Consider the following 24,871-nt stretch of genomic DNA (forward strand, 5'->3'; position numbering starts at 1 on the left):
AGCCTCCACTGAATAAGAGGTCGGGTGAGTAAAGCTCTGTGTATTTTTAAACAGCGGAAGCCAATGAGGTAAAATGTAATTAGTGGAAAACCTCTTTGATGAAGCTGAAGCAATATTACAAAACAGACTTTGATTTTGATGACTATAGCTAATATGGCCCCCAGAGTGGTCATCAGTTAGCATTGTTTCTTGGCATCAAAGCAACTTAAATAATAAAAAGTGAAGTCATACTTTTTGCAGTAAACTATTCTCAATAAGTATAAAACTTTTCAGAAAAGAATGGACTTATGCATGAAATTGCAATGAACAATTAGCTGAGGCACTTGGGCATGTGAGTTGTTAGAGTTGTGGCCAACAGGTGAGAACTGAGCAAAGCAATAAGGTTGGTGTGAGAGAAGCTAATGAATACTTGTATAAGCCAATGGTTGTTTGATATTAAGACTTGACTGAAGTTGCAAGATGACTGGACCAAAAAGATCCAAAGATGATATACCAAGTTATCATTGCAGAATTTACATGAGATCATATAGGAGTTTAAGCAACGGTATCCATTATACATTTTGGCAGCGACCTTATTAAACTTTTATCCTTATGTGTTGAGAACAAGGATATATAGGTTTTGTTCTATGTAAATAAAATAGTTGATATGAATGATGAACCAAAGAAACATGATTGCTGGCTCTATACAACTGCTCTACTTTTTGCATCAATTAATTATTTTCCATGAGGCCTTTTGTGTTTTATTCTTTGAGATTCTTTAGTTGGCAAATCTGGAAAATTCACACCCTGACACAATTTCACTTACATAGCTAGTAAAAGGATAACTAAATGTTTACACACTTGGATAAGACGTACTTGTATAAGAAACCAAACCAATTTGGGGGTGTTTGCCTTTCATCAGCACAAAGCAGGAGGTTTGATTTGGCTAGGTGAGAAGAATAAGGCTGGCTTCACACTTGCGCTTTTTTTGTGCTGCTTTTTAGCGCAAAAAAAGCATGCGTTTTTCCCCCTATACTTTAACATAGGTGCGCATACATACGCGCACGTACGCATTTGTATGCACATGCGTTCTTTTGCAGTGTGCGCTCGGGCGCACAAAATGCATCCTGTTGCATTTTTTGTGCGTCCGACTTGCCCCCAAAAAAGCATGCGCACGCAATGCATTTTTTTTTTACAGCAAAACACCCATTAAAGTCTATGGGTGCGCATACGTGCGCATTGTAATGTGCACGTATGCGCAAAAAACGCATGCGGTTTTTAAAAAAAAATGCACCAAAACCCGTAAAAAAAGCACACAAACGCATGATGCGTTTTTTTCATGCGTTTGTGTGCGCAAAAAACGTGCAGCAAAAAAATGCAAGTGTGAAAGTAGCCTTAGATAGGGTGCATAAGGGAGAAAGTTTCTTTTTGTGGAAAGTGTCAAGCCAGTGTAAGGAGACTTACAGGCCATACAATTCTTCTCTAAAAATTTAAATATGCAAATAACCTTTTCACAGAGGATGAAAACTTGAACTCTAGTGCCATCTATTAGGTTGGCAATCCTTTGCACGAATGAAGGGCAAACACCCCAAAACATGTGTTTACAAATGGAATGTCTGGTTTGGTTTCTTATACAAGTAATTCGTATGCATACGGAGTGTCTGGTTTGGCTTCTCATCATAATGGCCCCCATACACAGTAGACTAATGTCGGCTGAATCCCCTAAAATCAGCGGGTTAAGCAGACAATCTTTTGTATATTTGAGTCTGGCCAACCGCCGATATTACCATTCTCCCGGAGACAAGCTACCGGCCAACGTTTCAGCGACTTTCTCATAGAGCATACAGGAGCGCTCAGCTGAACAAGCTCTCCTGTATATGGGAAAGTCGGCTGAGATGGGTGTTAACTGATCGGCCAACAGTCATCTAATGTGTTTGAGGGCCTTAAGTCATGTCACAAGACTCGTCAAGAGTCATTATTGACTTTTAGGATTGCTACTTCAATAAGTGGCCATAGAGTTCAAGTCATCTTCCTCTCTGAAGAGGCAACTTGAATATTTATATCCCAAGAGAAGCATTGCATGGCCTATAAGTCTCCCTATGCTGGCTTTCCACTCTCTACAAGAAGAAATCCTCCTCCTTAGAGACTAGCTATACATTGTGTTAATTATCTTGCCTTAATAAATCACGCTATGATACCAAACTGAATTCTCTGCCCCTCTTGTGCAATAAAATCGGGAGCTGTTTGAATAAGCACCACAGTGTCTAATCCCCGAGGGATACAATAGCATAGTATCCAGTCTTTTGTGACGGAGAAGTGGGTCAAATTTTTGCGTAAATCAAAAAATCGCACAGTTCATGGTGTCTGGTAGTAACTTACTTGTCTCCAAGAAGGGAAAAACCCAATCAGTGTATCATAAGCCGATCTAGCTACAAAATTGATTAGTCTGACTGATGCTCTGCCACATGGTAAGTGTTACCCAGGATTGGGGTATCCCAAAGATTTGCCCCAGAAATGAATTATTCTAACACACAAATGTATCAGAATACATACATTATACAAGTTGTAAAGTTTAGACATGTTACAAATTACACGGAAAATTTCTAGCATCTCTCTGGCATGTCCATGTGTCCTAACTAGAGTTGAGCGATACCATCCGATACTTCAAAGTATCGTATCGGATGGTATCGGCCGATCTTTAAAAAAAGTATCGGTATCGCCGATTCCGATACCGGAAGTCCCATTCAAGTCTATGGGACTTCCGGTATCGGAATAAGAAAAACCCTTTCCTGCCCTTGTACAGCCTCTCTGGGGTCTGTACGGGCCTTTCGGGGTGCTGTGCCGGCCTGCCAGGGGGTCTGTGCAGGCTCCGGTGGTCTGTGCCGGCCTGCCGGTGGTCTGTGCAGGCTCCGGGGGGCTGTGCCGGCCTGCCGGGGGGCTGTGCCGGCCTGCCGGGGGGCTGTGCAGGCTCCGGGGGGCTGTGCCGGCCTGCCGGGGGGCTGTGCCGGCCTGCCGGGGGGCTGTGCCGGCCTGCCGGTGGTCTGTGCAGGCTCCGGGGGTCTGTGCAGGCATCGTCCGATGGGACTACAAGTCCCATCGGGCGATGCCTGCTACCATGACAGTGATTGACACATTAGCCAATGATGGGACAGTAGTAGTCCCATCATCCGGCTAATGTGTTAAATGTAAAAAAAAAAAATAAAAAAAAATTACATGCTACATACATACAACATGCATACTACATACATGCTACATTCATACTACATACTACATACATGCTACATTCATACTACATAAATACTACATGCAACATACATACTACATATATACTACATGCATGCTACATACATACTGCATGCTACATACATACCACATATATACTACATACATACTACATGCATGCTACATGCATGCTACATGCCACATACATAACACATATATACTACATGCATGCTACATACATACTACATGCTACATACTACATGCATGCTACATACATACTACATGCTACATACTACATATATACTACATGCATGCTACATACATACTACATGCTACATACATACTACATATATACTACATGCATGCTACATACATACTACATGCTACATACTACATGCATGCTACATACATACTACATGCTACATACTACATATATACTACATGCATGCTACATACATACTACATGCTACATACATACTACATATATACTACATGCATGCTACATACATACTACATGCTACATACATACTACATATATACTACATGCATGCTACATACTACATGCTACATACATACTACATATATACTACATTCATACTACATACTACATATATACTACATACATACTACATGCATGCTACATACATACTACATGCATGCTACATACATACTACATACATACTACATGCATACCACATATATACTACATACATACAATACATTCATACAATACATACATAGACATACAGTACATATAACATAGAGTAACATACTTACCAATACTTGTCACATTGTTCCCCGAAGCCATTGTCTTTTCCGGGATAAATATTAACATAACAAACCACAAAAATACTCACCCACGATCCGAAGCAGTCCACGAGTGTGTCCCACGACGATCTTGGGTAGAGAACTGCAGCATCAGATGATGCTGCCGTTCTCTACGGGCTGCAGGAATCCAATGACGGAAGGTAGGTATCCTTCCGCACTGTATTCCTCCGCCACTTAAAAAAAAAAAGTCCCTAGTCTCACTTTATGCCATTGCTGTGTGGGAAATTCCCACACAGCAATGGCATAAAGTGAGACTAGGGACTTTTTTTTTTTAAGTGGCGGAGGAATACAGTGCGGAAGGATACCTACCTTCCGTCATTGGATTCCTGCAGCCCGTAGAGAACGGCAGCATCATCTGATGCTGCAGTTCTCTACCCAAGATCGTCGTGGGACACACTCGTGGACTGCTTCGGATCGTGGGTGAGTATTTTTGTGGTTTGTTATGTTAATATTTATCCCGGAAAAGACAATGGCTTCGGGGAACAATGTGACAAGTATTGGTAAGTATGTTACTCTATGTTATATGTACTGTATGTCTATGTATGTATTGTATGAATGTATTGTATGTATGTAGTATATATGTGGTATGTATGTAGCATGTAGTATGTATGTAGCATGCATGTAGTATGTATGTAGCATGCATGTAGTATGTATGTAGTATGTATGTAGTATGTATGTAGCATGCAGTATGTATGTAGCATGTATGTAGTATGTATGTAGTATATATGTAGTATGTATGTAGCATGTAGTATGTATGTAGCATGCATGTAGTATGTATGTAGTATGTATGTATGTATGTAGTATGTATGTAGTATGTATGTAGCATGCAGTATGTATGTAGCATGTATGTAGTATGTATGTAGCATGTAGTATGTATGTAGCATGCATGTAGCATGTATGTAGTATGTATGTAGCATGTAGTATGTATGTAGCATGTAGTATGTATGTAGCATGCATGTAGTATGTATGTAGTATTTTTTTTTTTTTTTTTTTTTTTTAACATTTAACACATTAGCCGGATGATGGGACTACTACTGTCCCATCATTGGCTAATGTGTCAATCACTGTCATGGTAGCAGGCATCGCCCGATGGGACTTGTAGTCCCATCGGACGATGCTTGCACAGACCCCCGGACATCAGCACAGCCCCCCGGCAGGCCGGCACAGCCCCCCGGCAGGCCGGTACAGACCCCCACAGGGTGCACAGACCACCGGCAGGCCGGCACAGCCCCCCGGCAGGCCGGTACAGACCCCGGGCAGTCCACACAGCCCCCCGGCAGACCGGCACAGCCCCCCGGCAGGCCGGCAGAGACCCCCGGAAGGCCCGAAATGACGGCGCATCATGATGCGCACACACCGCGCATCATGATGACGTCAGGCCGTCAATCAACTGAACTTCCGATTCCGATGCCGAATTCCGATATTGAAAAAATATCGGAAGTCGGTATCGGAATTCCGATACAGCAAGTATCGGCCGATACCCGATACTTGCGGTATCGGAATGCTCAACACTAGTCCTAACACTACTGAGATTCCAGCCATCAAGATATTTAAGTATATAGTATAATGGAAGACTATAGCTTCCGGTGAGGTAGATAACTAACAACAAGGTTATATCATATACATTTACTCACAGTAGTCCTTTGTTTTATTGTAAATCTATCGTACTTTGGAGGCGCTATAATAGAATACAAACTAAAACAACTATAGAATATGTACTAATAAATAATCATAAAAAAAATAACAATTAGAATATTTGCCTATGTAGTCCCATAGTTGATTATTGTTATTTTAATGCTGTTACTCTTTATTTTTGTTAACATTAAGATAGGTGTATGAATCTTGGAATTAATAATACAGAAAGATAATCATGCATTGATCTTATACTATACAGATCCTTTTGAGAGCTACATCCACAAATCTGAAAGTATTAGAGATGAAATTTACTAGAATTTCTCGATAGCTCAAAATCTTTACAGATTGTTTTCCCGATTTGCACTCCAAGTAGCATAGGTGCGGATTCATCAGGCTATTTGCACCAGAAATCTTTGGGTACATTTGAAATGCCTTTAAATGTTGTGACTTTTGGCATTCACCTCCAATACACTGTGGGCAGAGCTTAGAGGGAGCGCCCATGGCAGAGGACAGCTTGACAGATATATCATAATTTACACTACAAAAGTGGTGTAAGTCAGGACAGGAATGTACTCCAGTCAATGACTGAAGTGTATGTTTGATGCTGACACACAACAGATTAAAGATCCACCAAATTAATTAATGGAAATCTGTCAGCATGATTTCACACCCCAAACTATTTATATGCACATTTAGCTCTTTTCAGCAACACCTTCACATGGCCAGTCCATTCCTCCATTACTGAGAAATCAGTGTTTGAATTCATATGCAAATATCTATTGATCTGAAGTCTCCATCACTCCAGCTCTATTCCCTGCCTATCACTAATTCCTCCTCCTTGACTTACAGCCACTATGTTACAGGAAAGATGTATATCTTTGTACCGTGTTAGCCAGTAGATAGAAAAATATTCAGGATTGAGAGTCCTCAGTGGTTGATACCTTTTAATGGCTAACTGAAAAGATGGTAACACATTGCAAGCTTTCCAGACTACTCAGATCTCCTCATCAGGCATTGACTAATACAAAATCTGAAGAATCACATATTTATGCACAACACAGCACAGAAAAAATGCAATAGATGAGACAAGTGACGTGAAGCAGAATTATGATTATGGGAGAGGGAGAAACATAAATATTGCTCCAGTTCATAGATAAGGAGTCCGGATGTTTTATTGTCCTCTGATTGGGGTCTCCTAATGTGTTGTGATGCCCCCACAAGGTCTTAGGAGAAAATTCCTTAACTGATGTAGAAAGACATAAATCCATGCGACACATGCGACGGGGGCTTAATTCTATTTTCTCCATAACTGAGCCATGTAAAGTTATTGCTGGACTTGTCTTTAAAAGAGCTATATGTGCATATAAATAGTTTTGGGGGAGAGGGAAATCCTGCTGAAGGATTCCTGTTAAAAGAAGCACTCCAATTATTGTTTTTTATCCTCTTAATATATTGCAATCATCATATTATACAGAACTGTGTACTTAGAATTGCTCATTTTGCCTTTCTACCAAGTAAATTCTTCTCCTTTCTCTGCTCTAAGTAGAAACAGGAAGTCTCTTTTCCCTGCAAAAATCATTCCCCTCTTCAACTCCTGACCCAGCAGCTCCCTCTGCCAGGGACTTTTTCAGTGACTGATGAGTCATAGACAGCAAATTGACCTCTTGTTTCTACATAGAGCTTAGAAGGATTCAGCTAATTATTTTTTAATCATGTGATGTCATAGGCCTAATGGAAAAGAGAAGAATTAGCTGGGTAGAAAGACAAAATGAGCAATTGTAAGTACACAGTGTTACATAATATGATTGCAATATATTAAGAGGATAAAAATGTTGATGGGAGGAGGAGTGCTTCTTTAATTAATTTGGTGCCTTAGATCCTTAGTCTTTAAACCAGATCCTGCACAGTATATTGGATTTTGGAAAAACTGACCATGTATAATATAAATACCAGCCAAATCTGCCAAGTTCAGAAAGACTTTAATACTAATGCTAATTGGCTAGTATGACAGTACCCTCAGCTAGCTATGGATTATCTCACCCTAAAATGAGCATGCATACCTTTAGTTTTTTTTTATCAGCTAACTTATATGTATGGCCAGCTATTCTCTCAAAATTGTTACTGAAGCTGAACAAGACTGTATGGACACAGTCCAATATTAGTAACGAAATTCTTAAAGCAACTTTGGACTAAAATACAGAATGTAACTTAGGCCTGTTTCACACATCAGTTTTTTCTGTCAGTTGTAATCCGCCAAAATGGCGGAAAACGGATCCGACTGCGTACGGACATCAACGTGTGCCACCGGACCGTTTTTTTTTTACGGATCCAGCGAAGGAAGAAATTTAAAGGAACCGCAGGAGACAGAGAGAGAATTTTTTCTCAGCCGCCAGATCGGGATATAGGGTTAAATTTACTGCAAACGCGATTCTGCTGGGCATGCGCAGTGTAAAGTGCGGATCCGGCCAGCCAGAAAAACGTTGCATTGTCAATCCAGTCTTGTCAGCGGACGCCAGAATCTTGTCGGATCTGCAAAAAAAATGGATCCAACGGATGCCCATCCGTCAAGCTCCGCCGGTAATGCAAGTCTATGGGGAAAAAAACGGATCCGCCAAAAAAAATGGCGGATCTGTTTTTTTTACAAAACGGCGGATCTTGACTGATGGAGACAAACGGAAGTGTGAAACAGGCCTTAGGTGCACACTAAGATAAGTAATAAATAGTATTTAACAAAGTTAATAAAATGTTTACGTAGACATCACCATGGCCATAGAGTTTTATTAACCCAATAAAGGCCAAGAGCATGTCGTTCTGTTTCTTACTGGCCCCATATACATATAGTATACATCTTATAATAGAGGATGGAATAGCGTGGTTTAATGCTATTTCACGCAATAGAATCCAGTAAAAATCATATACAGTAAAGGGAATCTGACACCAAGTTTTTGCTATCTAATTTGAGAGCAGCATAATATGCAGGGGCAGAGACCTTGATTCTAGTGAAATGTCACGTATTAGTCTGTATAGTATATTTCCCATAAAATTATTGCTTTATCAGCAGGAGTTTATCATTAGAGGGCTACTTGGCCTGCTGCCAGATAGATCAACCATTCTCCCACCAGTGATTGACAACTTTCTGCCTATGCAGAATGTACACGGAAAGCTGTCAATCAGTGGTGTGGGCGGGGATATACAGCGTTCAGCTGTCAGAAAACTGGTGGACCTGCAGCAGATACAACAGTTTTTAATCAAAACTGCAGTAAGCAGCCCAGTATGTGATACATTGCTGGAATCAGGGTCTCTGCCCCTATATCATGCTGCTCTTAGATAGCATAGCACAAACCTGGTGACAGATTCCCTTTAAATATGTAACATTGTTTTTTACGATGAGATCCTAGAGATTGCAAATATTACTGTATAGCATGGTCATATGCTAGAAGGGAGTGAGAGGCATTGTACACAATGTGGGTCGGGTAGGAGGAATCAGTCGTTTCAGGGGAGACAGAGAAATAGGCTATAAAAAAGAAGAAACGTGTGCAGGATAGAAGCTGTGCTGATATATGAGCTAATGAAGACAGAATCCCCCTGGATACACAGAGACCTCATTTCCAGCCTATATTACTGAGAGAAACACTCCAACAAGAGAAACATCTGATAATTAAGGTGCAAACTGCATATCAGAACATATGAGATTGAATGAAAGAATGAAGATTGCAAACTATATGTTTGCTTTGTAAATAAATATGGTTATATTTTAAAGATCTAATATAATTCTAAATATTTATGATGCTCTGTATTAGGTATGAGGTTTGGCCCAACTAATTGTAATCTGTTAAGATAAGTTATACATCTTGTTCTTGGCCCATAGTAAGATTCACTTAGTTGTTAATGCAGCTTACAGTGTTAAAAGGAATAGTACATATATCTCTGAGTATACTGTATATGCTACTGTAATAGTGGTTGCAAATCGTCCACTAAAATATAAGGTAACTTTACAGTAGTCCTGAGGTTACATGACCACAAGGTTTCCAGATTTTTCTGACCCAGGAAACAGAAAAACTGGAATAGACGTGAGAAACAGGTTGCACAGATCCCTTCATTTAGTTGTGTTCTCAATATCCGTCATGAGACTCTGCTTTCTGCATCATGTCATTTCCACATTTAATGGAAGCATTCGCCATTTCTCTTTGGCCGCATAGGCTCTGTTCACACCACATGTTTGGTATTTGTTTAATGCATACCCAAAACAAAAAGGTATGTCAATTTATAACAAACTACTTCTCTAAGCGTCTATACAACCAACATTTGGCAGCAGTGTGTACTTTTAGCTCAGATGTAGTATTTTTAAAATAATGTAGCCTGCTACATCATTCTGCACCACAAAAGAAAACCACCACAAAACGGTGGACCCAAACATATAGCATTGGGTTTTCATATCGTTCCATAGTTGACGATTGGATGAAGAAAGTTCATGTTTGCATCTCTTTAAATTAAAACAAAATAAAAAAATAAAACAAAAAAGTCTTTTTTTAATAGAAAAAAAAGAAGAAACATTGTCATGTGTATATACTTTTCGGGACAATTGTGGTGTGAACAAAACCTAACATTTTAAAAGAGACGACAGAAATTAGAAGGCTTGACAATTAAATTAACGAAAGGTTCTGGTTTTCCAAGTTTATTGGTCTCAGTTGATTCTTTGGGTCTTTATTCTTCCGGAGTTTCTTTTTAGTGCCAACCTACCAAATCACTTCTGGAGCTTTGTTTTACATAAAAGTAAATTAATTGCTTCTGCAGTAAGCTAAAACCTAGTTAGAATGCCGCCTACTTACAGTGATAGTCCCATTCCAAACTTACAACTCCTTTAAAGGGAACCTGTCACCAGGTTTTTCCCATATAAAGTAGGGCCAGCACCTGTAAGGCCAGGTTCACATAGCGTTTTGGCAGTCCGTTTAACGGATGCGTTAAATGGACTGCGCTAACGCTACTCTTCTTTTGATCGCGTTTATGCGATCGCGTTAGCGCAGCTGCTCCATCTGTGCTAGCCGTGACGGCCCCTTGAACGCTGTAGACCGCGTCCGAGGTTCTGTCACAGCATGTCCGCACATCGCTAGCGCATGCCAATTATGACATGAGTTAGCGATGCGCTCGGTTATGGCAGTCTATGGGTGCGTTAACGGATGCATTACATTGCGTTAATGCCGCTTTGTAATGCAATCCATTAAACGGACTGCCATAACGCTATGTAATAATAATAATAATAATAATCTTTATTTATATAGCGCCAACATATTCCGCAGCGCTTTACAGTTGAACAGTTTCAAACACAACAGTCATAAGTAACAACGTTAACAATACAATAATTAAAGCGAAATAAGACGACCCTGCTTGTGGAGCTTACAATCTACAATGAGGTGGGGGAGATACAAAGCATAGGTTTGTATTTACAATGATGTATTTACAATGACGGTCCAGCCATCTTCAGGGGGTGGGGGTTAGATGGAGATAGTGAATGGGCTACACACACACAAACATAACATGACTTTGATTACTGAATGTGATAGGCCGCTCTGAACAAATGCGTTTTGAGCGAGCGCCTAAAACTATGCAAATTGTGGATGATCCTAATATCTTGGGGTAGAGCATTCCAGAGGATTGGCGCAGCACGGGAGAAGTCTTGGAGTCGGGAGTGGGAGGTACGGATTAGGGCAGAGGTTAGTCGAAAGTCATTTGCAGAGCGCAGCGGTCGGTTAGGCCGATAGACAGAAATGAGGGAGGAGATGTAAGGGGGTGCCGCACTGTGGAGAGCTTTGTGGGTGAGAACAAGTACTTTGAATTGTACCCTGTAATGAATTGGCAGCCAGTGTAACGACTGGCGAAGAGCGGACGCGTCTGAGTAACGATTAGCCAGATGGACAACCCTGGCTGCTGCATTAAGGATAGACTGGAGAGGGGAGAGTCGAGTGAGAGGGAGGCCAATTAATAGAGCATTACAGTAGTCCAGGCGGGAGTGGATCAGGGCGACAGTGAGAGTTTTTGTTGTTTCCATGGTGAGAAAAGGGCGGATTCTAGAGATGTTCTTTAGGTGTAAGCGGCATGAGCGGGCAAGAGATTGTATATGGGAGGTGAAGGAGAGATCGGAGTCGAACATAACACCCAGACAGCGTGCCTGCTGTCGGGGTGTTATTATGGTGCCACCCACAGAGAGGGAAATGTCAGATTTATGGAGGTTAGTAGATGGTGGGAGCAGAACCAGAACCTATGTAACCTGGCCTTAGCCCTCTGTGTCAGTATTCTACAATGCTGCATATATAACCCCAATCCGTTCTCCATAAAACAAAAAATAGCTTTCATTACACTCATCTACGACGCGGTTTGGTCCCATGGGCTCTTTGGCCTTGATTCAGCGCCTCCTCTTTTGTTACAACCGCTGTCCTCCTTCTTGCTTTGTGTGGATGACGCGTCCTTTGTCATCATAAAGGGCCCCCAGCATCGAACTCCTGTGCAGGTGCACCTCTCTGTGCCCTGCCGAGGGCAGAGCAAAGTATTGTAATGCGCATGCGCTGGTGTTTTTTCACATTTCACATTACAGGACACTGTGTGGTGACGTAGGATGCATCATCAACACCAAGCAAGAATGAGGAGGTAACGGACCAAAATCAGCAACGCCCATCAGACCTGATCTCCCTGTAGACAAGTGTAATAAAAGCTATTTTTCGATTTTTGGAGAGCAGATTGGGGACATATACACAGAATTCTAGAATACCACCGATCCACCAAACCGCTACACGACCAGCTATACCGTTACTTACTGTATCCTCACCCATCCCGTTGTAGATTGTGAGCCCACGCGGGCAGGGTCCTCTCTCCTCCTGTACCAGTTGTGACTTGTATTGTTTAAGATTACTGTACTTGTATGTATTATGTATACCCCTCCTCACATGTAAAGCGCCATGGAATAAATGGCGCAATAATAATAAATAATAATAATACTGTAACAGAGGAATTACATGTGCCGGCCCTTCTTTATTTGGGAATAATCAGGTGACAGGTTCCCTTTAAATGTACCCAAAATTGTCATAATTACAATAGTAATCCTATACACCACCTAATCTGATAGTTTTCACAAAAGGGTGATCAAAATTAAAGGTTCAGACCTCATCAGATCGGCATCTGAAGTGAAATGTTTTACAATCGGCAAATGATTCATTTTGTAGGGAAAATATTAAAATATTACCTGAGAATGAACACCCCACCAAAAAGATATAAATAATTACGCATAATAAGTTAAAAGGTTTATTGTGTCCTAGTTTTGAAGGATGGCAGAGGTTCCTTTGCAGTTTTTGTTGCTGATTTTTGTAGTTCAGTAGCGTTTTCTGTGCTTCCTTAATTTTCTTGGTAGCACCTCCTAGAATGTGCAAGTAAATTGATGATTGCTCTTTACACCGAAATATACCGCAAGCCTATTTTTTTTTCAACAGAATAGAATGCCATTGCAAACAATTCATTTCAGCCATACTGAGAAGTACAGCTCTGGGGGTTGAGCCTTGTTCTGTATGTCAGTCAGGGCTCAATCCTACCAGTGCACAACAGGTCACAGAATCCCTATGTTGCATTCTGATGGTATAGGATACAGCTCAAGTTGTCATTTATTGTAGTACATACTAGACAGCAATATGCTTTGGTATTAATTACTTACCTTTTTATCTATAGAGTCCATCTTTTTCCAGTTATTAGCCTTAAACTGATGAAGTTCATCGAATTTCATACTAATGTTTTCTATTGACAATTGTAGCATATCCCAGAACCCAGCTAAATCCTGAGAAGTAGGCCTTGGATGTGCATTAGGATTCTGCCAGATACAAACACAATAGGGATTATATGGATACTTTTCTTTGGTATATTTACCTTTTACTTTATAAAATTGTCAGCCATATGTAATTCTAAAACATTTTACTGAAAAATTAAATATACAATTAGGCTATAGGGATGGATAGAGCACATGGACATCATGAAGGGTAGGCATCTTCATTTTTATTCCATCTTTATGAGCCAGAATGCTATGGTAGACCCAAATTGTCAATACTTTCCACGATCAGCCATGAAATAAGCATTCCCATGAAAGGTTTTATCCTCTTACTATACTGAAATCATCATATTACATAGCACTGTGTACTTACTACAGTATTACTCATTTTGCTTTCTACACAGGGAATTCTTCTATGTTCACTGCACTATTTAGAAACAGAAACTCTCTTGTTCCTGCATTTATCATTCCCCTCTTCAACTCCTGATCTGGCTGCTCCCTCCTCCCAGGGACTTTTGCAATGACTTATGACACGTACAAGGAAAATTAACCTCCTGTTTCTACACAGCGTTTATAAGAATTCAACTAGTTTGGTTTTAATCATGTGATGTCATAGGTCTAATGGAAAACAGTGGAAAACAGAAGAATTAGCTGGGTAGAAAGGCAAAATGAGCAATTGTACGTACACAGTGCTATATAATATGATGAATGCAATATATTAAGAGGGTACAAATGTTGATAGGAGTATATTCCATTCAATAGTGTAGGAGAAAAGTAGAAAATCAGTGCCCTCACCACTGCTTCACTTCATTTTATTTATTATTGCAGAAACATCAGAACGAGGATAAATAATGGCCTATGGCTGCTTCACATTGTATCTCTTTTTGTCAGGGCATCCTGTACTACTCCTATACTACTGATTGGAATATTGAACTCTTATATGAACTGATACGCCCTAAAAATAGATGCCACCAAACAGATGATGTCAGAGAGTGTGGAATCGAGCATTTTGTATTTAAACACTCAATCCTTTTTCCTATGAGATAAGTTTCCATTAGAGATGGGCATACCCGAACAGTAAAGTTTGGCGTCCGTACTGAACAACTACTGTTCAGGCACGGACATCGAACAAGGACTTCATCAGGAAGTCTGTGTTACTGTTTGAGTTTGGCTGCCCGAACACTGGGTGTTTCTCGCGCTGTCATGTGCATGGCAGTGCAGCAAACATAGTTTCTGATCGGCGGTGAAATCATCCCCGCCCATCAGAGAGCCGCGGTTCCCACGCTGTCAAAAGACAGCGAGAGGGCTCAGCTGTGATCAGAGGTATAAACTTTATCTCCAGTCACTGGTATCAGTGGATGGGACTACTGATCCCATCATCTGACACCTGCTGCCACTAATAACAGCAAGAGCAGGAGCTGCGGATGGGAGTATTCATTAGCCGATCCTGCACTGTAAATAAATTTTTTTAAAAATGGCGTGAGTCCCCCTGCATTTTTGCTAACCAGCCAGACAAAACTTAGCTGGGGGCTGCAACCCTCAGCTGTCAGCTTCAGCAAGGCTAGTTATCAGTGACCGGATGTAAACTTTATACCTTTGATCACAGCTTAGCGCTGCCGCTGTCTTTTGACAGCTTGTTAACCGAAGCTCTCTGACCGCCGGGGATGATTTCCCCGCTGATCAGAAGCGGTGTTTGCTGCGCTGTCATTCACATCACAGCGCTGCAAACACTGGATGTTCAGGCCCCCATTCTAGTAAACGGTGTCCGGGTTTGGGTACTCTTCTGGTACCCGAACTCAAACTTTTTGTAACTGTTCAGCCGAACCCGCCGGACCTGAACATCCAGGTGTCCACCCATCTCTACTAGAGATGTCTGACAGTGTCTAAAGCTGTTCATACACAAGAAATAACTGTCGGCCAAACGTTCGTTCAGCAGACATCTGTCTCTCCGTGATCCACCTTACACATGAGCAATTGACTGAGGCTTCATGTGCTTTCAACATGGAGATAGGGGAAAGATGCTGCCCCACCCCTCTAGTCTTATCTCACCAGAAAACAAAATTCCATCAGTCTGATCCTTCCCTTTCCCTTACACATCAGATGGTCAACAGGTCCGGCCCAAATCGACTTTCATTTGATATGTTTGGATCCTTGACTCTCCTTTTTAATTACCGAACATTTGCATGCTCAGTTGAACAGAGCAGACATGTGTATGATGGAGGAGGAATCAGGGTTAAGACAGATAGTTATCAGCTAAAAGAGCATTAGTCAACAGCTCTCAGATGTATATGGATGCTTTAAAGAGAACCTGTCCTCAAGTTTATGAATATTAAACACAAGGTATGCCCATAACACTGTTATTCTACTGTATACATATATTCAGTGAAGAAATCCGCAGATTGATCTGCTGGCAGTCTTCAGGAAAATGATGCCGCTGCTGGTTCATGCTTAGAATGAGAGCTCAGCTTGTTGTTGAGCCGAAATTTCAGTCGGCGCATGCGCCGGCACCGGCTCAATTTTCCTGAAGACTTCCAGCAGATCAATCTGCACAAGTGCTGCCCAAAGCTACGATGTCGAAGGTGCAAAATTTAAATCAAGAAGAGGAAAAAGACACCAGACACAGTGGAGGGGCCATGGCAGAGCCGAAAGCCCTACCCACAATCCTACCCCACTTCTCTTCAAAGATGCACTGACTGAAGCTTATCCTTCTAACAACATAAATGGCAAAGCATTATCTATCTGCCCAGTTTAACAAGGTGCCCTTGTGAGGAAAGACAACCATTCCAAAAATGTAAAATGAAGTTGGAGTCATTGCTAAGCTGCTGCACTATTTTCCCATTTCAATATCATGTATGACAGATGTGAGGCGAAGAAGAGTAATTCCAGCAATTACTGGGATTTAGGTCATCAGAAGTGCTAATACCTAATAACTGGAGAGACATGTTATATCAGTGCACTGGCGGAATAGAGTTACTCTTGCCAGCACCGGAGTGAGCATGCCTGGGCAAACGTACATATGGAAACACAAACAATGTGCTGCATGCAATTCAAGTCATTGATGTTTGCCAGGGAATTGTGATGAGGGGGATAAGAAACAGGAAAACTCTGTAACTTTAGAGCATGTTGAACCAGACACAATAAAAGAGAGCTGAAAATTCCCAAAGAATAGGCATGCCAGGTCAGCTGCTTATATTTAGCCACAATTTATTCTGTCTTTTTTATGTAAGACATTCAATACATACAGGAAGCAATATATTGGTGCTGTTATTGTATTGGATGTGGATTTTACATACCAGATTTTCCTCGCAAAGCTCTCGGAACTGGTAGAACTTCTGTGACATCAGGAGCTGGGCACAGCCAACGGCACCGCGAATCTTCTCTAAAACTACAAGAATACAGAAAACATTTACATTCCTTACATAAGGTGATGGCCATTCAGTAGTGACTATGTGACAAGCGTGGCCAGGAGTATTTACTAGTGGCTACAGGTTGGTTGTGGGAAGTATAGATATCACTGCCAAGGAGCTGTCACTTTGGAGCAGACATGCTCATTGACAGATCAGTGCAATGGTCCTAGAACACGTGTTGGGATGTGACAACAGTTTGAGCTTTACACTGCCTACATTATGGAGGTGTAGCCAGAAAGTACTGTAGATACTTAATCATTGTGAATTTGAAGGGGTTTTTTTAACCAATGAATTCAAAAAAACTTGATTATTAGAGATCCAATCTCTGAGAGCCCCACAGATCCTGAGATGGAGACCAAATCCCTGTGACAACAGGGTGTGTGGTAATATGCATCTATGACCTCCACTTCTTTCACTTCTATGGGACTGACAGAAATAGCCCCTTAGGAAAACCTGTAGGTAAAGAGGCTCCTTACCTTACAATTACCCAAAAATAATAAAAATTCCAACAAAAAAAATCACAAAAATAATGGATTTTAGGCCTCCTAAATAGTCTACATCTAAGTGAGAATATTGGGAAGATTAAAGAATTTCTGTGTCAGAGTTTATTATAATAGAGGAAATAAGTTTCTAGAAATTAAACTTGGTTTAGGACCTCCGTATATTCTTTTTAATATTATTACAGTAATACGACAAATAAGTCCTAAAATTGTGGGTAATCATTAATAATCTTACCCATGATAAAAAATATCTTTGGGCCTGTGTTAGCAAGTAGAATTAGAAAATAAAAATATAGGTCATAGGAATAGTACATTCTGTACATAAATATATGATTCTTCAGATGTTGTGATGAACCTGCTATATGTAGAGACCTAAGGAGTCTCAAAAGCTGGACAATGTCAGCACATTTTCAGTTAGACTTTAAACCTCTGAGGATTCAAAATTTTAACATTGTGCCTAAGCAGATATATATAGTATATATTGGAGAAAAGAAGGAAAGAGAAGAAGAAAGGAAAAAAAAGGGTAAGAAGGAGGGAGGGAGGGAGGGAAGGAAAAGAAAAGGGTTAGGAAGGAGGGAAGGAAGGAAGGAAAGAAAGAAAGAAAGAAAGAAAGAAAGAAAGATACAGAAGGATGGAAGGATGGAGGGAATGAAGTAAAAGAGAAGGGAAGAGAAAGGGAAGGAAGTAGGGAGGGAAGAGAAGGAAGTAAAGAAAAAGGGAAGGAAGAAGGGAAGAAAGAAAGAAAGAGAGAGAGAGAGAGAGAAAGTGAGAGATACAGAAGGATGGCAGGAGGGAAAAGGGAAGGAAATATGGGAAGAAAGAAAGGAAGGAAGGAAGGAAGGAAGGAAGGAAGGAAGGAAGGAAAGAGTACCATAGAATATTGGGTGGAATAGAATGAAGGCATGTAGCACTCATGAGAAAGGCTCATCACTGTTTTTCTTCAGGAGCCGAAATGTTACATTTGAGATGTGTCAACAAAGTACCCTTATTTTTTGCACACTTTATCTCCAGTGCCGCCGGCCTTCTTTATATTTTAGATAGATTTTATCTAAAATTATTTAATGTGTTTCCAAAAATGCAGCATTGTTTTCAACTTAAAGGCAACCTGTCTGTCGATTAATGCTTTGACATTTCGGAGAAAATATAGTTTGAAGTACTGACTGGGGTCCATAGCCGAAAACGATAGCGGCTTCATTCTTAGCTGGCTTCTCCCTGCAAATGTGAACAGCCACGTAGACTATGATGGACATTTATTCTATACGCAAAAAATTTGGTTAGAACATTTATGTGAAAAACGGATGTCTGAATAAAACATGAGCAAAAAAAGCCTAATGTGAAAGAGGCCTAACCTTATGTACACTGATGTAAGAGGTGACACTTTCTGTACAATGCTGCAGAATATATTGCCGCTGTACAATCACCAAAAAATAAATCCTAGCTGACTTTTCAAGGGTGATCATAAATGAACGTGCACCTGTAGGATCACTCAGAAAGCCATTTCTTCTTCTACAGCAACAATTAGATTAAAGAAGGACATAATTGATTTCTTACTTTGTGAGCTGCATGGGATAACAGCAGAAAAGGAATGGTATCTGGTTAAGCATTGTCAGTAAATCTGCCCGGCTGCGCTGTTCCTAGGAAGCTAATAATGTCAAGAATGCTTTTATCTTTGCAAGTCTGAACTGACTGCTGTGCTCTCTAGACAGACAGAAGGCTCCTCAGTCTCCATGTAAAGGAAGGTGAGCGCCTCATCTTCTGCCGCCTAAAGGGTTACACTGGCGGTAACTTTATATATGGATCCTCAATGTTCAGTCTTTGTTATCAGTCTCTGATGTTAAAAACATTTTTTTCCCTTTTTGAAATCAGCAGAAATATTTATCAAATATTCTGTTTCCCCCATGAATGAAGTGAAAATATTTGTGGCTGGCAGCTCTTGACTCCATATGTCTCGCGGACGTACAGTTTGTAGCCTGGAATACTAACTATTGAGTTTATCAAGCAGTGTAGCTGCCAGTGAGATAATGGCACCCAGATCCCTGCAGTGTTCCAGGCTGTTGTCAGGTTGTAATGAGCTAGCTCCATGAAGCAGCTGTTTCACACAAGGGCTGCTTTGTCCTCCAAAGGCCTGGATCATTTTACGGGGAGTGGCCAGGCTTCATGTGTGCTGCAGCAGTTCAAGGGAGACAGACTGAATACAATGCAGATTTTCTGGAGCAGGACCCTCTAGTAAAAACTACGCTCCAATTACTCAAAAGAAGTCGGCTGCCTGGGGTTTTAGTTGTTAAAAAAAAACAAAACGCTTCCATACATTTTCTGTAGAAAACACAAGTTAGTACTGAAAATATACTCAAGTCCAACACTACTGTAAAAGCCAATTTAACGCCTGAAATTTGAGCACATCTGCAAAATGTTCACATAGTATAAAATCAGGGTATTACTAAGGGTGGAGGTTGTAAATGATGGAGCCATTCAATAAGTGTCAGGCCCTGCAGATCCGCAGCAGATTCCAGTACCATTAAAGTCTATGAGAAATGAAAAACGCTGTGCACATGCTGCGGATTTTTCCCGCGTGGACTTTCTGCAGATTTAAATCTGCAAAATGGCGCAAAAAACGAGGTAAAACCGCACCTCATTTCCATCACAGTCTTAAAGACAAATTTTCAAAGCGCACGTCAAAACCAGGGAGTCCAGCCTGGAAAGGATTCCATATCATAAACAAAAAGACAGCGCCTCAAACCGTGGTGAAGAAAAATCTTACATTTTTTTTCTGCCTCCTGTGGCGGCGTTTCAATCAACAGCTTGAAAAAGATCTGTTGATCGAAACGTCGCCACAGGAGGCAGAATAAAATTATAGGAATCTGCAGGTGTCAAAACGCAGGGGAAATCCACACAAAATCTGCACTAATTCCGCAGGTAAAACGTAGGTCATTTGACCTGCGGATCTAGCCAAATCCGTGCGAAAAATCCGCAGGGTAATCCCCAAAGTGTGCACATACCCTCATAGTAATGACTGCTCCCAACTCTGCACAGTTAAAGGGTTATACCAAGAATTACATTATTTTTTACAAGACATAGTAACTGCACCCTTAATGTTAATATACTGACTTACCCCAACATAAAGTTTTTTATTTTGCACCTCTGTGTCTTTCTTTCATCTCCTTCGGCCTTTCTGTGCATCAAGCTTCACATAGCAGAATGGGCTGTCCTATTATCTGCTAAAACTACATTTCCCAGGAGCACTTGCTTCTCCCCAGTACTGCAGACCCCTCGTCCCTCTCCTGTGTGCTCCTGACTATCCCCACTTCTCAGAGTTATCATGGAGCTGATCTAAGTATTGAATTCTATTGCATTCCATTCTATTTTATAAACTATGTAACTGTACAATACCTACCTAATCAATTTCATCTTCTGTTATCTGTATGAGTATAGCTCCTGTTTGGTTTTACATCATTAGCTGGTTACAGCAGAGATCAACTCTCCTACCCTCCTGCACACTGCACTGCATGGCTTTGTTTGTTGCCTGCAGCAGATAGATCAGTTTTGTGACACTGCAAATGCTGCTCTATTGATGCATATAGCAGATGATAATCCTCTCTTATATGCATCAATATACAGTTTCAAATCACTGATCTCTCAAGAGCAGGTAACAAAAACAGCTGAAATAATTTCAGCCCCTGTGCACAAAGCCCCATCCTGCACTATATTTTTTCTCTCACTTACCGTAGACAGCCCATCCTACAATATATTGCTTCTTTCAGCTAACCCTTTCACTGAAATGATGAGGCTACACTCCTTTCTATTACACCATAACTCACAGTAGAAGCTCAGATGTAGACACGTTCCAGAACACAGCCAGCAGAGAGGGACTGCACTGCGCATTTTCGTTCATGAGTTGCAACTACTAAAGTGAGATTCCAATGCAGCTAAACAGTAATTTTGCCTGGAAGGTCCTCCATAGGGGTAAAGTGGGGATATGTACAAAACAGGGCAGATTTTAAAATGTGTTTTATTGACACACATACCGTATATATTTATGTCCATTATTATAAGAACACATTGTGATCTTTTAATTACTTTAATATTAATATTTACTTCCTTAATTAAAGTGCATTGAGACTTCTGAATTTCTCATACATAACACTATGACATCATCATTTTTTCTATAATTTTGTATTGGACCATATATATTATTTTAAAGGACATGGCAAAAAAGTGCCTAATTTTTAGGCACTGTCCTGGAATTTCTGGATGGTTGGCAACCCTGGTTATGAGTCTATGGACCTGAACTAACAATATTACAGATCCCTATGTTGCTGCTTGAAACCTGTAAAAAGTCCAAAATTTGCAGCAATAAGGCTAAGTCCATGAAAAAATAAGAAGAGAAGAAGAACAGTAGCACTCTCCAAAATCAGTGGTTTTAAAAGTCCTTTATTCCAGCAGATATAACCGAAGAAGCGGTGGGCTGACAGTCGGACATGTAGAAGCTTTGGTTGTAGTGTGAAACGGCCGTCGTCCATTTCTACTCACTCCTGCACACCTTCTGACCACTGCTTCTACGCTTATGTTTGCTGGAATAAAGTACTTTTAAAACCACAGCTTTTGGTGAGTGCCACTTACAAAAGAGGATTCTATACGTTGATGGGATATAGGACCAAATCCAAAATAGCTTCACTCCCACACAATAATGCTAAGTCCATACTGCATCTGTGCACTTAGCGTACAGTTTGCATCAGTTGTTATTCCCGTTGTATACTAGAACATTCCTGTGGGCCCCCATTGGTCAAACAGAGGCCAAAGTGTTTTTTTTGAGCCATTGTCCGGCAGGTATTCTTCTACATTTTATTTGTATGGTAAAACTCCACAGACTGCACTTTCCTATATAGAGGTCCACTGTAAAAAATGTATACCATGCAGCAGTGGCAGACATGTACAGAGACGGGCTCCTCTGCAAGAACAGTATATGGGACCTTGAAGCCAAATAGTTCTGTCTTTGAAAGGAGCTGCTTGTAGCTTTGGAAGTAATAGTGGGCCGCCTTACCTCTTGTGCCCTTGTCCAGCTGCACAGGTTGCACCATGATATACTCGCCCCTGCCATGTAGTATACATTATTTTCTTACAATGGGTCCCCTATAATGGATGGATTCCTAGACATTCAGCCTGATAGTGGCCACTGTTGGATGCCTACAGTAACTTCTGAGTGTGCACAGACACAGCATGTGTATAGCCGGATGCTAAAGTCCACTATGGCCATCCAGAAAGTTATTATAACTCAGAAAACTACTTTAACAAAATTCTGAAGGGTCAAGAGTCTTCTGCATTCAACTTCCTTCTCATTGTCTATAAACCCCAGCCACAAGTCTTCATGTCTAATGCTGGTATGATACCATGGCCGAACTGTACATGATTGCTTCCTGGGGACCACCCAGTGAGAAGAGGTAAAATATCTCATAGCTTAATATGATAAATAATGCTTGTACTGCACAAGTTCCTGAGTTTTGATGTAGACAGGCCACATGTTTCTAAATGCTTTAACTCCTGTAGTATAATGGGAATGGAAAAAAGGTTTCTGCTAACAATGCAGAGTAAATGTCTTTCAGCTATGAAAACGTCATAGGGGGCTTTAAAGACAGATTGCTTACATATGTATCCAGTTACATCCAGACACCCACCCTGACACCGCGCATTGTATAAACACCAAATCCCATAGTCCCATGATCATGGTTTATGTATGTCAAATCATCATATAGAATGTATATAAACTGGAATCACCCCGCGATGATTACATTAATAAAGTAGTCTGGTCTGTTTGTACGTAGACAATGATATAATAATGCAGCGCCATACACCAGATAAAAGCCATCATATACTCAAGTATTAGACATACACAAATAAAGCTTCTGCTACCGTAGGTTGTAATACACCAAGAAGCTGTAGGTAAGAGCCGCATTGTCTTAAAGAACTGGTTTTAAACGTAAAGAGGTGTTGACAAGAGTTTAGTCCAGAGTTAGATATCTCAGACACAAGGCTCCAGGTGACAGATGGTGCAGGAGTAATGTGGGACAAGCAGAACGGAATTCCATTAGTAGGAAACAGTCAGTGGTGTCAGAGGGCAGTGATAATCATCAGAGCAGTAAAAGGAGGTAAGAAGGAGACTTGTGGGACACATGCCAAGATGATGTGTCAGACCCTGACAGTGTTATGCCTTTTCATGGTGAGTAGAGCTGTTTTTGGCCAGTGCTATAAACTAGTTAGACTTGTGCAGGAAATGTCATTAGTTAAGATGTGAAAGAGTCAGGGGCCGGGCATTGGGCTACGTCTACATTATGTGCACATCACAATCTTGTATTCTATAGCAGCAATTTTAGGAATAGTTGTGACTTTGCTTCTTTAAAAATTAGCCAATTTATCTTGCAGCAATATCGTACCTCACATACGTAATCTCTGGTCCTCCCAAGACCTACTTCTCTCCACACTTATTCGTTTCTCACCCAATTACCTCCAAGACTTATCCCGAATATTTATTCATTTTATTTATATTTCTCAGTTATATAGTACCATAAATTCCACAGCGCTTTATAGACATTATCATCACTGTCCATATTGGGATCACAATCTAAATTTCCTATAAGTATTTCTTTGGAATGTGGGAGGAAACCGGAGAACACTGAGGAAACCCACACAAACACAGAGAGAACATACAAACTCCTTGCAGATGTTGTCCTTGGTGGGATTTGAACGCAGGACCCCAGCGCTGCAAGGCTGCAGTGCTAACCACTGAATATCCCCCTTCCTCTATAATTCTGTGCACTAACATGCCTGATTATCCACCAAATTCAGATGCTTCAGACAGAAACTGAAAACCCATCTCTTAAAGAAAGCTTACAACCCGCAATTACCACGCTGCCACCTCAACACCGCCAATGCTACCGCAACCCCCAACCTACTGACTCATTCCCCATCATCTTGAAGAATGTAAGCCCGCAAGGGCAGGGTCCTCTCCCCTCTGTACCAGTCTACCATTGTTAGTTTGTCTACTGTAAGTGATATCTGTAATTTGTATGTGACCCCTTCTCATGTACAGCACCATGGAAGCAATGGTGCTATATAAATAATATAATAGAAGCAGTGTAGTCATTATCATTATCAAGCAGTGATAAGATGCGAGGGAAAATATAAGAAATCACACTTGAGCCTCATTCAGATATCCATTTTTTTCTTGTGTGTGAAAAAACAGAAAGATGTTATAATTGTGTGGTCAGTGTGCCTGTTTTTACTATTATAGCATCATCATCTGTTTTTTATGTGAAAAAAGTGGAAGCTATTCTTAATCATTAAATAGTAAAATAGACAGCACTCGGATATACCGTGCATCCTTGTGTTGTCTGTCTTTTTCACATAGCCATAGATTTGCCTTCACAAGTTTAATACCATATACGAATCAAAACCAGTAATGTCTCCCATCTTTTTGGGGTTTTTTTGCGGACGCTTGGTAAAGA

At 40.8% G+C, this 24,871-nt stretch overlaps 1 protein-coding gene across 5 annotated transcripts in view; it reads right to left on the reverse strand.

Annotated features, from left to right (window-relative positions):
* DLGAP1 (DLG associated protein 1) overlaps positions 1-24,871 on the reverse strand; it is a 966,059-nt gene that overhangs the window by 122,171 nt on the left and 819,017 nt on the right. For 4 of the 5 annotated variants that reach the window (XM_073550898.1, XM_073550896.1, XM_073550899.1 and 1 more), the window contains 2 exons: positions 16,762-16,853; positions 13,361-13,513 (listed from right to left, as the gene is read on the reverse strand). In XM_073550898.1, coding sequence (XP_073406999.1) covers positions 13,361-13,513; positions 16,762-16,853 — 245 coding nt within the window. Of the gene's footprint in view, positions 1-10,244; positions 13,070-13,360; positions 13,514-16,761; positions 16,854-24,871 lie in introns of those variants that run through there. The other variant, XM_073550900.1, reaches the window with a different exon arrangement.

This window comes from Dendrobates tinctorius, unplaced genomic scaffold (genome assembly GCF_039654945.1).
Source record: "Dendrobates tinctorius isolate UK_male_01 unplaced genomic scaffold, ASM3965494v1 ptg000171l, whole genome shotgun sequence".
Classification (NCBI taxonomy): domain Eukaryota; kingdom Metazoa; phylum Chordata; class Amphibia; order Anura; family Dendrobatidae; genus Dendrobates; species Dendrobates tinctorius.